At 36.1% G+C, this 16435-nt stretch overlaps 2 protein-coding genes across 3 annotated transcripts; one reads left to right on the top strand and one right to left on the bottom strand.

The window, feature by feature from the left end:
* The first annotated feature begins 662 nt into the window (after nucleotides 1-662).
* Nucleotides 663-9445, top strand: LOC123718012 (phospholipid phosphatase 5). 2 transcript variants are annotated; one of them, XM_045674351.1, is made up of 7 exons: nucleotides 663-860; nucleotides 3010-3196; nucleotides 3717-3786; nucleotides 4100-4228; nucleotides 5127-5294; nucleotides 5921-6152; nucleotides 7740-9445. In XM_045674351.1, exons 1-6 carry the CDS (start codon nucleotides 784-786, stop codon nucleotides 6127-6129), a joined length of 840 nt encoding a protein of 279 aa, XP_045530307.1. In that variant the 5' UTR covers nucleotides 663-783; the 3' UTR covers nucleotides 6130-6152; nucleotides 7740-9445. The 2 variants fall into 2 exon arrangements, with proteins under 2 accessions (XP_045530307.1, XP_045530308.1); XM_045674352.1 differs by lacking the exon at nucleotides 663-860 and adding an exon at nucleotides 2658-2815.
* Nucleotides 9446-10970: 1525 nt separating this feature from the next.
* Nucleotides 10971-13407, bottom strand: LOC123718164 (putative Dol-P-Glc:Glc(2)Man(9)GlcNAc(2)-PP-Dol alpha-1,2-glucosyltransferase). Its single transcript, XM_045674586.1, has 2 exons — nucleotides 13100-13407; nucleotides 10971-12899 (listed from the first exon to the last, which is right to left on the bottom strand). Exon 2 carries the CDS (start codon nucleotides 12896-12898, stop codon nucleotides 11453-11455), a length of 1446 nt encoding a protein of 481 aa, XP_045530542.1. The 5' UTR covers nucleotide 12899; nucleotides 13100-13407; the 3' UTR covers nucleotides 10971-11452.
* Between the last annotated feature and the right edge of the window lie 3028 nt (nucleotides 13408-16435).

The following is a 16435-nucleotide window of genomic DNA, read 5'->3' as shown; positions in this document are numbered from 1 at the left end:
AATAAAATATCTTTTACTGTTGCTAGTTTTGCTGTATTTTTTTGTTCTTTTAATATTTAATTATTTTGAAGTCACTTAGGTTTAAGTTAACATATAACGCACAGATTTTAACAATGTTATATTTTCTATATTGGTCAATATTCAAATATTCTATATAATAAAAGGAGTTGTGTAAAATGAGTTTTACTTACCTGAACATATCACTAATTTATTAGTCTAGATCAAAAATTATAATTTCAGTCGCCAAGGGTTGTAATTCTAACTGGAAAAATTGGTTGAAAATTGTATGATATTTTTTTATTTTAGCGGCAATTTTGAATTTCCTCGTAAAAGAAAAATAACGATATCACAGAGCACTTAAAATTAGTAAGTTTATAAATTAAAATGACAATTGTCATTGTGATCTTTGTGTGCTACATAGCAAAAATAGGTCTCGTTACCAGACCATACAATTTAAAAAAATGCAAATAGCAATGAAGTGACATTATAAAAATTAAGATTTTGGATCTTGGGTTTGTGTCAATATGATTTTTTTTCTATGGGCTTACGCTTTATCCGTGACATTTATTGTACATTGTCGCTTAAATTTTTGTCCAGTTGAAGCATTACATTGACGTTTAATTTGTTAATTGTCAAATGATGTCAACATAAACGTCATCAATTCCATTGAGTTCAAAATCGACCGCAATCAAGTCAAGCAAATAAATAGCAAGTACACCATGTTTAGTATCAAAAACAAATATTAAATACGATATTTACCGGCTTCTGAATCACACAAGTAAAATGCCGCTCATCCGTTCTGCCAGTGTTAACTTGCTGGTGGAAATAGTTCTCCGAATAGGTTTTTTGTCAGCTTTTTGGTAAGCCACGTATTTATTGTATTTGTTTATCAATGAGTTTTTTAAATGATAAGTATTTATTTGGCTTTGTTTATTTATTATGTAGTGTCCGTTGCTATTTAATTATTTTTTCCAATAGAATTCAAATGAAGAAACAAGATACTGTTTAATAATGTTCATGATAATAATAATAATAAAAGTAAAGTTTTATCTATATTTGGTCTATAATTCTACTAGTTTTATTGGTGTTTCTTATAAATACTAAACCCAAAATCCTTGCAAGCCGCGCGGGCAATGATTTTTTTGCTTTAAGAAATTTATAGTTTAATTTAATTACTTTAATGAGTCAGGATCTCGAAATTATAAATAAAATCATAGTTCAATACTAAGTGTTATTTAAAAAGTTACAACACTATTACAGGCAAGTTGGTCTTCATATTATGTATTTATTGTATATAAATATGCACCAAGTTGACGGGTAAACTTGCTGACTGTCAAGTCTCTGTCAATCTGTCTTGATTATTTACAAACTGGTGTTGAAATCAAATATAACATTTATTTGAATCTCTGATACAGATAACAATATTATTTAATATTTACTACAATCTATCAGTTTATACCAAATATATAGTTTCATTTAAATAAATATAAAAAAACACAAGTGAAAATGTATGTTTCTAGATAACGAGACAAATGTAATTTTAATTTTTAAGTTTAATATCAATTATTCATTTTGACAAAATCTACAATGATTAAGAAGTTTTTATAATGAATAAATAGACTATAATAATGTAATTAGGCTTTTTTTTCACTATCTAAATGTAGTAGTAGAGTTTTCTTTAAATTATTTTTTAATCCAATTTTAATTTTTAAGTTAAATCAATCTTGAATTTTGATAAGAACTAAAAAATTAATTAAACTTTGAAAGTTGATGAAATGAAAAACCGAAAAACACTTAGATTCTTAACGCGGGGTATAATGGATAGGAAACACTGTACGGTGTATAAACTTTATATTAGTGTATATGATCGTATTCTGAATATAAAAAAAACGATTGGGCAAATAAATTAAATAAGAGATTCATTTAATAGAATTATAAAATTTATGATACAGGTGGGCCTCAGACTTGTGCGATTTAGAAAAATTTATAGAAAAAGATGCAAAAGTAGTGAACAAATTTATTTTTAAATTAATTTTAACATTTGGGAAATTCACTGTTTAAAACTAACATCATCCGTTGATGTGCACCATCGCACTGCAAACACTCTTCGAATCTTGACTTCAAATTGCCGAAAGCTCATTCAAACGCTATTCCGGCCATTTCTCCGCGGATGTTGGCCTTCAACTGGAAAATTGTGGTCAGATTATTGCTGTAGACTACTTTTCAGGTATCCCCACAGGAAAAAGCCTGGTGGGGCTAAATCTGGACATCTAGGTGGCCATGGAATGTCACCGCAGCGTCTTTAAAATCACAACGATTTTAAAGAATTTTCACATTCAGAATCTCTAATATTAATAATAAGTCTTGGCCTCATATTAGACATTAGACATAACATTTATTACTAACAAAACACACACACACACAGAAACACGTAAAAAAACAATAAATAATAATAATAGAGAGAGAAAAATTTTTTTTAAAGAAAAAGGTTTAATTGTGTAATGCGTGTGTGCTGTGGTTGTAATTGGCCCTGGCTCAGCATTATGCTGAGGAGCAGAGTTGTTCCACAGCGCTGGTCATTCTGCCAGAGACCACAGCAGCTAGTTTACGCCTCAGTCGCAAAAAATAATATGAATTTAATACTCAGTGGAAACAAATAATAATAGTAACGGTTAGCAGTGTAACTAAAGAAGAAAAAAATATAAATAAAATTAAATTAAAAATAAGGATAATTGTTAAGACTTCTTCTTATCTACTTAGATAAATAAATATTTTTGGACGGACTAAAAACTATATCTCGTGAGATTTTTGTTGAGTAAGTAAATTATTTATATAACTGCGACGAAAATTTGATTTTAGTTGAGGATGTTGGACCAGTTTCTTTACAAGTGCATCTGTACAAAACACTTTTCTCTCTGTTCCATTGGTATATAGATAAGAAAAGAATCTGAAATTCCTGCACGTTACTAAATCAATAAGGCAATAAACAGTTATTATTCGTCATTACAGTTACATGGAGTCATTGCCGCCATTCACCAGGATAATTCAGCCATCAGAACTCCATGATAGCTGTAAGTTCCCTCGTCACGACTCCTATGTACCCACAAGCACTCTGTGGAGTATTGTGTTATCTGTGCCCTGTATACTTTCGTTACTGGCTTGGGCCTTTTGCAGTGACTGTAATGATGCCTTAGAGGTGAGTAACTCAGAAATGTAGAGGTGTATCTTGTGTTATTTTTCTGGGTAACTGAATTCTCTTAGGTTGCTGAAAACACTGCTTTCAAAGAGTTTCTGTGACTGTAATAAATTTGAGTTTATATCCGTTAAAGTTTCTTTTTTGTCTCATGTTATAGAAGGACAATTTTATTTTTATTAGTGTGGGCCTAATGGCTTCAGCGTGCGACTCTCATCCCTGAGGTCACAGGTTCAATCCCAGGATGTGCACCAATGAACTTTTTATGTACGCATTTAACATTAGCTCGAACGGTGAAGGAAAACCTCGTGAGGAAACCGGCTTGCCTTAGACCCAAAAAGTCGACGGCGTGCATCAGGCACAGAAGACTGATCAAGAAGATACAGAAATCTGAGGCCCAGACCTAAAATACCTTTATTATTGTTTAGCTATATAATGTTTGGCGAATTATTCTTCTTAAGAAATTATAAAAATTTAAGTTAATTATAATAATAACGTATACTCATAAAGGTTAATATTTCAGTTTCTTCTGGCATGGTCACTGTCACTGGGCATCACAGGCGTTCTGACAGACACCGTAAAGCTTATTGTAGGTTAGTTTCTGTCAACCACCGTCACTACTACTAGTCCAAGTCCTCAATAAATGTACTGCCCAGATATATTTTTCCATTCAACCACAACGAGGCAAGCTCTCCAAAGGAAATTCTTCCCGTTTTAACACTTTTTTTCATTTATTGCTCTGCCCTTATGATGTGATGTTATATGGAAGTCAAAATATTACAAAAAATAACACTAGTTGATAGTTTCACATGGACAAAAGTGGCCAAGAAACGTCTTTTAAAATAGTTTTTACAATTCAGTAGAATGTATTTTTATAATGTTACCAGAATTAGGAATACCTTTTAGGTAGACCACGCCCGGATTTCTTCTACCGATGCTATCCAGATGGTGTAGAATCTCCAAATCTTCAATGTACTGGAGATCCAGCTGATATTATGGAAGGACGGAAATCATTTCCCAGTGGGCACAGCAGTTGTAAGTACATCTATATTTGTCCAAAATCTGTGTCTCCCATTATCAAGTTATCTATTTTCCTACATTACAATTACATCTGGATTTCTACAATCAAGAATATCCATTGAAAGAAAACTTTTTTTTATTATAAACTTATAATTATTTACATAATTTTAAATTTACATTTTTCCGACGTTTCGCGTGCTTTACAGCGTGCGTGGTCACGGTGACTGAAGACAAAAGGTGTTAAATGTCAAAAGTATCACAGCTGTAGAGAAAGTTGTTTTATCTGTATTTATTTTCCCGGAGTTGGTATCGACTAAAAGATGACTTCATCTTTTAACTTTAACTTTCTCTACAGCTGTGATACTTTTGACATTCAACACCTTTTGTCTGCAGTCACGGTGACGCACGCTGTAAAGCACGCGAAACGTCGGAAAAATGTCATTTATTTCTTGATGCATTCATCTTTACAAGAGATATACATCAGAGTGAAGGCCTTCTCCAACTGGCTCCATTTCTCCCAATCTTCCCCACCAAAGCTCGTCAGCCCACCGTGCAAAGGGCATCCTCTCTTTCCATTTCCTGCTGGCTCTTTCCACCTTGTCACGCTGTTTGTCCAACTGCAATTGTTCATGCGAGCGGTGTGGGCCACACCACTTAAATTTTTTGCAATACTGCATCAATATTATTGGTTTTTCCTGTTTCAGTACTTCTTATCTTGTCCCGTAAATTATGTATTCTAAATAATAGCTATACTAAAAACCACCAATTCGACTTAGATTCAAGAAAACCACAAAGGCGGGCAATACATACGAGCCTTCTGGCATTATCTATCCATGGGTCCAAGCCTCCTGCCCGTTTGCCCCCTGGTCTATAAAGAAAATGAAGAATATATACGGTCATACATTTTTTCCAGTATCGTTCTGCTCTCTGGGTATAGCATCTTTATGGCTCTGTGGCCGTTTGGGAGTGTTGTCCCGTGGCAGAGGGTCGGGGGTTCGAGTCTCGGTGACGCTAGCACCTTTGGTACTCGCATCTTGCATCGCGCTATCACGGACATGCGATTATCATCATCATTGGCAAGGTGGGGTTGACCGCTTCATCATATACTAGCGGACTCGATAAATGTTTCCTGCGTGATATTTTAAGCGATTAGGATCCTAAACAAAGTATGAGAGTACAGACTGTAGCGCCATCAGCCGGGATGATTAGTGAAACAAAAAAGTCATTAAAATCTGTTCAGCCGTTTAAGAGAGTTCAGTGATATGTTAGAATTATCTATAAGTAAGCTATCCTATCTTTTATGTTAGATCAAATGGCACAGGTGAGCAAATTTGATTGACATCGGTTAAGTAGTTTAGAAGTCCGTAGCGGACAAACGACGAAACGTGTAATTTGTATATATTAAGACATACATACATACAGGCTGGACATATATTAAAAATATCATTGTAGCATTCTTGTAATGTAAGGTAAGTTTAGTCAAGATCAGTGTTGGTCTAGTGGCATCAGCGTCTGTCTCTCATCACCAATGGACTTTTTAAGTTCGCATTTGACATTCGCTGGAACAGTGGAGAAAAACATCGTGAGGAACCTTTGCCTTAGAACGAAAATGTTGACGGCGTGTGTCAGGCACACTTGCTTCTCAGAAATCTGAGGCCTAGACCTAAAATGGTTGCAGGGCCACTGATACATTTATTTAAATTCTAGATGTCCTAGTCGGATCAATACTTGGTCTGTCAGTTTCGACATTTTGTTATCGACAATACTACAACCCTCTCAGTTCGGACAACGCTGGCGTTCCTTACATTGTTTCGATGTCAAATGTCAAATACTTTAACGGAAAACCTGACATAAGTCCGGTGAAGGAGAAGGAGGAAACCTCGCCGTTGCTGAAGAAGGAAGATAAATGGATTTAAATTTAGCAAAATTTGAGGGTACACGCTTGGTATAACGCGATTCAAATAAAAATTAGGACTTTTGTCTATTACCTTATAGATTTATAAATGTATCGCAGCGCAGCTTAATTAGCCGTTGAATTAACAGCCTAGCCTTTTACTACACAGCGCTGTTTAACTAGCGGCCTCAAAGATATTTAGTCGTAGCGTTTGTTACAACATTTAATAAACTGGCTAATTCTTTGGCCTTTCGCACAATAGATTATGTGGCAGAAATAAAAGCGATGAAACATCTGACATAAAAAATAATTCTTTAATAATTGAATTATTGAGTCAGTCACAGTTACACTCACATTATTATTGACACTACACTCTTAGTTATTGTTTTCATTTATATTCGGAAACCATCAAATGTCATATTGACAGTTTGAAGAGTTTGCTTTCGAGTTTGAGAGTGGCAGAAAGTGGAACTAAACTTAAATTAACAGTCAACAGGCTAGGAAAGTAATGAAACGTTATTTGCCTAGTTGTTTAATCAAGTGGCTGGACATATTTCAGGCCGCTAAATAAACGGCTAGGCTGTTAACTGAACGGCTAATTAAGCTAGTTGGCTGGGACATATACATGGATTTCGGCTAAACAGTAATGAAGGGACCACTTTCAGCCTCTTAACGTCCACTGCTGGAAATAGACCTCGCCACTAAATTTCCAGAATGACCGATTCCCCTCGCTCTACATCAAATGCCTTTCCACCACCATCATCAGGTCGTCTGTCCAAGGCTGTCCAACGCTTCGCCGACTGGTATTAGCCTCAATTCCAATCCAACCATCCGTTCTTCGCTTCTTGCTTGTCAGTGACACACAACAGTAGCTACTAAGAATATCACTGTAACTGAACTAGAAATTTACCTACTTACCTGCGTCGTATATAAATGATACTGGCACAAATTATTCTTCAAAAGCAGTTGCTCAAACTCAAATTAACTTTATACATATAAGCAACCAAGTACAATATATAACGTCAACAGAAAAGATGTTAAATTGATTGGACTGGAGCAAATCAATCCCAAGTAGGATCAATGAATAAATGAGATGTTTGAGTAATTATAGTTCAAAGGTATCCGTATCGAATATTCACGAATAAAAAAAAACAAATTATTTGTGATGTTAAGATAACTCATCCAACAACTGAAGGTAGTTGCATGAGTAGGACTTTTGCATTGTTTTTATACAATATCTATATATACGCACTCGCTGGCGGTATTTTGCAATAATAATACAGTATTTTCAGGACCCTCGAGGGAGTCGTAGGTGGCCTTTAAAAAGGTCACCTTACCAAAATTCCTAGACATCATGTTATTAATTATTCCTCAGAAATTTAATTGAACGCAATGATTACTTATAAAGAAATAATTATAACAACACATTCTCTTTACTGTACTCTGTAACGAAATTATAACCTATAACTTTTTCATAATAATCACAAATAACTTCATTCATCTATGTTCTAAGGTCGCTTCACTGTTGAGCCAAAACCGACAGATGTCAAATGTCATCTATTTAATTGTTCCAACGGTTAATTAGCTATAACGTTTTATTTGAATCGCATTATCTATAGTGACAACTTGGTTCGCGCCATTTGTTTTTGGTGAAATATTAAAGTTTGTTGTCGTTTTGTGAGCGAGATATGTGATAATTTATTTTTAGATTAATTTTCTAAACCTCATTCTTTTGACTTAAATTATGTATAACGGACGCTTTTAATATGAAAAAAGTGTAATACGTACTACAAATGGTAAAAGTTTACACATCGCTTGCCCCGGAGAACGTCGTAAAAACAAAACCTATTTATAATCAGGAAATATAAAAAAAAATCATATAATTACTAGCATATATAGCATATACAAATATATGTATATAACTGTTATGATTATTCAGTAAAATTACAATCTGAACTAAAACTATTTTTATGGTTGTTGCGATCTATTTCCTAACATTGAACAAAGTAATTTCCATAAAATAATGACATCCTTGTGTTTTTTTTTACCGTAAAAGGATTTTCAAAAGTCTGAAAATCACCCAACAGTCTTAATAGTGCTTTACGACTTTATTCTTCGAGGCAAGCGACGTGTAGAACTAATAAGGTTAGAAAGGTTTCAGCTGCAGGTTTTCCATTTTATATATTTGGAACAAATATACGGGTTACATATACCGTCAAACGTCTTAAACAAATGTCCGATTTTTAGTTTAGGGAGGAGTGACGCGTCGATCGCGTGATTGGTTAATCAGTTGACGTTTGTGTCCCGCGCTGTGTACGATGCGCAAACCTTCCCTCACTCCCTTGTTAAATACTCAAGAAGTTTGCCGGTATCTGTACTCTGATGGAGTTGGAAGCTTGTCAACGGCTACTTAAACATATGTTATTTAACTTTTATTTAGTTCCAGTTAATTATATAAATATATGAAGTATAATCATCGATCTATATATTTTATGTGTTAAGGTTGCTTACAATTTACCAGAGCCGGTATTAGTATCGCTATACTAATTCCAACCGATACGGATATCGGGAGAACTATCTCGAAACTATAAACATATTAAAGTTTGTTATAATATAACAGTGGGCAAATGGCACTTACAAGGCGGGCGTTGCCGGCCTTTTAGGAACTCTACTGTATTCTTATATTACGCGATTTAAGTCCCTCGTACAACACTGGTATTCCCGCATATAACACGGGGATTGTGCGTTATATTTATATAACGTTTTGTAATTATTTCGTTCATAATATTCGGTATATCATTTGTATATAGCGCTTCATACGTGATTACGTTTATGACAACCAATCTACCGTTATATAGGCACATTGTTTTTGGGCGTGTTCATTTAGTTGGAGTCGCTTTCACAGAATACCGATCCATTCTAAGTTAACCACGATCTGTATTGTAATTTTCATTCCTCATAGACACGTGTACTTTTATATGTAAATGTTTTAAAACTTTTTAAATATTTGAATTAAATTTAAGATAAAAAGCATTTTATATATATAAAATGTGTAAAGATATAATAATCAAAGGGACAGGTCAGTGTTTAGGGATCCAACTTGAGCCTCAGGTCATGTATTGTGTTTTACTATCGCCACTAATTGCGTACGAAATGAGGGACTGTCCCTGCGCATGCGCACGAGACATGGCCTGTCTGAACAGAGTGTATCCCGTTTTGAAGTACATAATTTTAACATAACTCGATACAATTGCGTAGTTTTATGCATGTTACCAGTGTTAATAGCAAATTTTTAATTGTAATTGATGTTTTTTAAATTATAATAAATGTTTATAACTATTTAATGGTATTTCATTTATTTAAGATGGCTATTAATCATTTATTTTACCTCTCGTATATAATCTAACTGAGTTTGTAGATATTTAAGCGACACAGTGCGGTCATGCGTTTGAATTCTGGCAATGCAGGAATAGATATTTCTGTACAATATTATCATCCACTGAATTAAAAAATCCGGAAAAATGAATCAACGTTATTCTACAAGAGCAGTGTTGGCCTCGTGGCTTCGGCGAGCGATGCTTCTCCCCGAGGTCGTAGGTTCGATCGCCGGCTGTATAGGAAATTTATATGCGCATTTAACATTCGCTAGTACGTAGGGAACATCGTGTGAAAATTAATACCCAAAAAGTCGACGGTGTGTGTCAAGCACACATGACAAATGATTATGAAACATACATAATTTTTTTGTAAATTCTAATCAAGATTTGATTCTCATAGAAACGATAAAAGGGTACTTTAACTCGAGTGACGTAACATGTGTTAGAGGTAGTTGATCTAGTCCTTAGGATAGGAAATTAAACACTTCAATGAAGACTTAATTCACTATAATTTACTTCACTGATCTTACGTGAACTGTATAACTTCAAACTTGTAAAAAGGAATCGCCCGTGAGCTTTTTTTTATGGAATCTCGCTGTTGGCCTTAAGGGCCTTTACAGCTCAGCTCGGGCTGTTTTGGCGAGCGTAGCTCGGCCAGAATGGCGTTTTATCCCGCGGCCAGCGCAAGGGCGTCTCCTGTGAGACTCGAACCTCGGCTTGGGCCGTCGCGGGGTGGTCAATCGCCTGAAGGGCAGAATGGAAGCTCACGGGAGTGAGCGAAGTAAAGGTCCTCGCCTTCCCCGGTGAAGGCGGTTTTTTACCCTAATCTGTGTATTTTTATTATTATTGGCCGCGCGGGCGGCTTTTAATTTATCGTTCGCTACGGTAATTGGATCGTCCGGATCCGTTAGTATGGGTCGGGGCCTCCTACGAGCCCTTTTTGTTGGGTAGGGGTAATAGTTGATGCTTTTACGCACCAGCGGATTGGGATGGTGTTTAGCCTTGTCAAAGTGGCGTGTGGACGCCATCTTCATCCATTGGGCTATGGTAGGGAGCTCGACGTTTCTCACATAGAAGGGCGCACCGGTCGCGATTCTCATGAATCGAGACTGAAGCAGGGGTCGCCCGTTAGCATGTGTCACAACTTCTTTTATAATCACAACTCCCTCCTCCGACTCGACCATCCCACTTCGGGAAAATGGTCGAGTCAATTCGTAACAACTCGTAAACAACCGAACGAGTCTAATGAATAACTATTGCACATGCGCACTTGTAGCAAGATTCTTAAGAATATGTTTCATTAAAATGTTTAGAATTCAATTAGAAGCTAACACATGACAGCCTTGGCAAATAAATTAAAAAACAACACTAGTAGGCAACTGTAGACGTTTCAATAAAATCTTTTCAACACCTCAAACCTATTTATACAATTCTCTGATTCGAAGACGTCTTAAAAAAGATTTAACACATAAATAAAACACTTCCACAAAAGAAAACAGAATTACCATTTATTTCATTAATAAAAATCATAATCATTATTAAAATTATAGAGAAAATGCATGTTACCTACGACTAGACATTTATAAACTAAACAAATACAGCTTAAAAAACTAAACAGATAACACTAATTACGATATATTTACCAAAACTCAACGTTACGAGTGCAATTTCTAATAAATTTGTTGATATAAAAAAGTTTAACTTAAATGTATAGACAAAAACATCATAGACATCCTAGAGATAGCCGCTACAAATCTTTAAAAAAAAATTATAAGCCTGGTCATATGACTGTGTACACCACGGAATAGAGAAATAGAGTTGGAGAAGCATTTTGAAGTATAATTTATAAAGGTATGATTTTTAATCACCTAGTTATGCCTGTGGTCTCTTCACAACCCTTCTAGAAATCTATGCCACGATACGGTGAATATTAAATAAAATTATCATAAATTGTTGATGTCAGAATGTTTACCATACTATCCTTTGTGGTTCTTTAAAATCAGTCCACGTGATTTCTTTGTTAAAAAATACATAAAATGTAGCAACATTAATTGCCAAATACCAAAGAAATTCAAAGACAACTATTTTATATGAGGACCTCACAAATCTTAAGCGTATTATTATGTAGGGAACTAAAAAGTATCTAACATCGACTAATTTCTGTAATGCCAGCATCAAAAACAAACAAACTGTATACGGTAACAAAAATGAAATACAATTTTGGTCTTTCAAATTATCATATAAACTAAATAGTAAGAAAATATAGGCTGGTATCGTCACATACTTTGCATAATCATATCTACCAAACCAACGATTCCATATATAAAATGTGTAATGACGGTTGTCTGCCAACAGGTATGGATGCACAAGTGTATTATAATGTACGACTATTGTTATTATAATGGCTAGCAAGGCAACTTTAAACTTATTTTTAAAAATTAATTTAATAGTTGATGTGCACCTGCCAAGAACATACGGCAACCCAAAAACTCCATAAAACAGCAAAAAGTATAACAATTGTGGTAAGTGTAATGTTGCCTGATGTGCACTTTTATCTCCAACAACAATGGAACCATTCATATAAATAAAGCCTACAAAACCAAGCAATACTGACATCTGTTGAAACAATATAATAAAATCAGATACTGTTAGGAATTTAAACAGACTTGCGCAACATGTTGTTAAATGATATCCTAAAGCAATTAGTACATCTTTCAAATCATAATATTTCTTTAATCTAGATGAATCAATGTTATGAGCTATAATACTATGTCTTATTGCATGTTTATTTAAATACTGATTACCGAACACTCTTGAGGTACGAATGAGCAAATCCAGAATTTTATGCCCGAATACCATGGCAACCCATACCACATTAGTCTGTCTCATGATCACTGACAGGGCACCGCACACAAATACCAACCAATAGCTCTTATATACCACAGACATTGTTGTAAAAATTAACAAAACAAGCAAGGATAAAGTATCAGTATAATAAACAAATGAGAAGAAATACAACGGTGGCAGTAGAGCTAAGCTGATGGCCTGTACAATAACTTTGATTTGACTACCTGTATTGCTACCATAAATAAATTTGAGCAAAAATGCAAATATTATTAAATTTACACCAGATGCTATCAAATTAATCAATTTTAAATTATATGCAGAACATTTTATGTCTAATAGTGGGTACACAGAAGTTGCTAGATATAAACCTGGCAATGTTGTGATTTTTTGGTCCCAATATGAGAAATTCCATTGGCAAAACGCAATTCCTTGTGGTATATGAAAGAGTTCATCAATAACAACTGGTTGAGCTTTATATATAACATCAAAGATCTGTAGTGATATGAAGTAGTAGACGCTTACAGCCTTTAGGAGAATTAAATTGAATTTCAGTGAACTCCCCAACATTCTGCAAGAAGAGAACTTATTTACAATTCAATTTAAAATGACTTCCCAGTCTTTGGACATTAATAATAGAGGTTAACTTTTTATCCAATATGCAACTGATTACCGGTATTGGATGATAGTTCTAACTAATGTTACTTGAAATATTATGAGATTACACTTATATATTACATTTTGCTTTCATTTAATGAAAAGTAAATTTACCTGAATTCCACAATACCAGCCTAGCTACTATGATACTATATGGAGTGGTTTCTGGATAATTTTAATTGAGAAATGACGATATTTACTTTTTCATTGTGGTAAGCGAATCATAGCGTCGTTTTCGTTATATTCAATTTAAGTTTTTTGGTTTTTAGATAACGAAAATGAAAAAGGCGGTTTTTTAGCACCACAGATTACATACTAAACACAAACAAGAAACTCAAGAAAGACTGGTCAGCGAGAGACTGCCACAGTCGATAGATATCTAATTGGAAGTTGAAACTTGTTGAAATTACGAAACTTTGTGCTTATTTTAGACATGATGCCTTAACAGTCGACACGAAATGTCATTTTCATACAAATTTAGTTATCAACTTTCTACATACACTAATGTTAGCCATCTTGACTATGCCCCTTGGTGTTTACAAGCTAAGCAACCCTTCTGAGCTGAGTCATGCTGACTTATAGGAAATTATATGCGGCTACAAAAACTTAAAAAAAAAACATCCGAACAAAAATCATAATCCGACATCGAGAAAATACGAAGGCCAGAGCCGAGTTATTCCTATTAATATCATTATATAAAATTACTTAAGTTTTATTATTCGTCTAATTCTGTTACCTAATCTTAATTAATTTACATATTATATAAGTCGGAGAAACACCTTCCCCAGTGACGTCATCAACAGTGGTTGCAGATTTGGTGGGCGTCATGAGGGTAAAGCGCGAGCACAAAACACGACGATTGTAGTTTTCACAATATTTTATTTACACAGATGATACACTGATATTTTATGGTAGTTATTAGTAATAAATTATAAGTTTTAAGACCGAGCAGTGAGTTCAATGAGAGAGAGACCAAAACTCAGGGATCCAACTCGATCCGTCTCCACTTCAAAAAGGCCCCGTAACAACCAACGGACTGGCCTATATATAGATGGCGCTTCGACCCCACTCGAGCAAAATGCTCTGCTCTCATTGGTCGTTTGTTTAATAACGATTACAATCTTATAAATTAGAAAAACGTAACTAATTTTAACTAAAATCACTAATTTGTTAATAGAAATATGTTTTAGGTTTTATAATATCGTAAAATCGCGTATTAAGTTAAATTAAGATTAATGCAACGTGTTTAAATGATAAAGAGAATTTAATGTGTTATTGTACAATCAACAAGCAACTCGTTGAATGGCTTCCTCCGACATATATATCGGCGCAAATCAAAACGCAACACTAGCAAAATAAGTATGAGTCATCGTGCACTTGTTCCGTACGATGTAAACAAGTGATGCACGGCGGCCGTCCCACCACATCGCCTATAAAACGGATGCGAATCGAAGTAAAAAGGGGACCGCTGTCAACTCTACGGGCATGCGGCCCGTAACTGTTTCGCCAAGAACGCTTCCGTGCGCTGAGCCGCCGGCGTGCGTGCTTTGCGGGCAACAGGGCCACCCAGCGAATTATCGCGGTTGCCCTCGTGCCCCCAAGGCGCATAAGCCGGCGTCTGGGCGCACGGCGGGGCGCGATGCGGTCCGTCGTGGCGCGGGAGCAAAGCCCACATACGCGCCGGCCCCACCTCCCAAAAATAGTGCCTTGACAGAGCCCCCCGTTACGGAGGGCCCTCCGCCGCCCAGGCGCTGGCGCCGACCCCCGTCATAACGGAGGGGCCCCACACTTAAGGTGAGCCGTCCAGCTAAAGCCCGCAGCCATACCGCGGAGGCCGCTGCGGAATTAGCCAAGGTCCGCGGTGCCTTAAATATTGCGTTTAGCATCGTAGATGTGTTAGACAGACGCTCTTGTCGACTTTTCTGAGGCTTACAAATCCGCCAAAAGTGCTGAAGCCAAAAAGAATTAGTGATCGAGCACGTCCAGCTCCTCAAATCCGTGCGGAAATTTGTGGATTCCCACACACCGCAATAATAACGACTACGTCTAGGATCAAGGTTCGATCCTAGTTGAGTTTTTCCCCGTTCACCTCGTAGGAGGCCTCTACACACACTTACAGATCCGGACGATCTAATTACCGTAGAAAACAATAAATTAAATGCCACCCGCGCGGCCAATAATAATAAAAATAGAAATTCACAGATTAGGGTAAAAAACCGCCTTCACCGGGGAAGGCGAGGACCTTTACTTCGCACTTTGCTCACTCCAGTGAGCTTCCGTCCTGCCCTTCAGGCGATTGACCACCCCGCGACGGCCCAAGCCGAGGTTCGAGTCTCACAGGAGACGCCCTTGCGCTAGTCGCGGGACAAAACCCCACTTTGGCCGAGCTACGCTCGCCAAAACAGCCCGAGCTGAGCTGTAAAGGCCCGAAAGGCTAACGGCGAGATTCCTTCAAAAAGTAAAAAGGGGATTTGTTTGCCAGTGCTCGTACCGTTGACATCTCTGTAAATTACTTGAATAAAGTGTTGTGTTATGGTGGTTGGAGTTTATTGTTTTGAATTATCTTCGCTATAGAATATACAAATACCAATGAAATTAATGACGTGAGCACGGCTGAATTCATAGTTTTAAAAAACAATTCGGAGCCAGTTATTCCGTCATATATTTTAGTCAAGAATTAAGAGCTATTTATACCAAACGTTAACGATTACCTTTACTTCCACTTGTCTGCAATAAAGTCCACAATGTCAGTTTTGGTTGTAATAAATAACCTTATAAATTTTTCACATATAAGATAACATTCCTGTTCCCAGGAATGTTAAATATGACATTATTACTTAGTTTTAAAAATCAATAAATAACTTAAGTTACAGTTCTGTGTTAGTTATAAGCTCTTGTCCTGAACCGTTAAGAAGGGGGTTAACTAGTAAAGTCTCTCTTTGTATTTTTCGCTTGATTCTTTAATGACTTCCTCGACAGTGGTAATTTTTAGTCTCAAGACTGAGTGTTACTTTTCTATCTAACATCCAGTTTACGTAACGAAGCTTATTAGCATGCTCTTTCTTGGCTTTTACGTGGTCCTGTCATGTTAAGCATTGGTCTAGGTCCACATCCAAGTATTTGGCTGAAGTCTGTTTTAGTAAGACGGCTCCTTCCAGAGTAACCGGTGAGCACATCTCCTCGCACGTATCCTCTACTGTTTTAGCCATAATCCTATATTCCAGTAGTTATGTGGATGCTTCGTTTGGGTCTGTATTACAGGAAAGAATTGAACGGTAATCTACATAGGTTACAATAACAACATAATCCGTAAAGGACAGACTTCGCCAGACGCAATATGCAAGCACACTATATCTATAATAAATTAAATAGGCAGCTTAATATATACCCGCTCACCGTCTGCAATCTAAAAACGACTAAACGACTGGTTTATGAACATACCCTACGCAG

Source organism: Pieris brassicae, chromosome 14 (genome assembly GCF_905147105.1).
Source record: "Pieris brassicae chromosome 14, ilPieBrab1.1, whole genome shotgun sequence".
Lineage (NCBI taxonomy): Eukaryota > Metazoa > Arthropoda > Insecta > Lepidoptera > Pieridae > Pieris > Pieris brassicae.
Note: the sequence above shows the minus strand (reverse complement) of the source record. Positions and strands in the feature narration are given on the sequence as shown.

Excerpts from the sequence above, each read along its gene's own strand:
- LOC123718012 (XM_045674351.1), top strand. The coding sequence starts at position 784 with ATGCCGCTCATCCGTTCTGCCAGTGTTAACTTGCTGGTGGAAATAGTT. Across the intron at positions 4,229-5,126 it reads TCCCAGTGGGCACAGCAGTT|TATCGTTCTGCTCTCTGGGT; the intron begins GTAAGTACATCT and ends CATTTTTTCCAG. Across the intron at positions 5,295-5,920 it reads TTATCATCATCATTGGCAAG|ATGTCCTAGTCGGATCAATA; the intron begins GTGGGGTTGACC and ends TTTAAATTCTAG.
- LOC123718164 (XM_045674586.1), bottom strand. The coding sequence starts at position 12,898 with ATGTTGGGGAGTTCACTGAAATTCAATTTAATTCTCCTAAAGGCTGTA.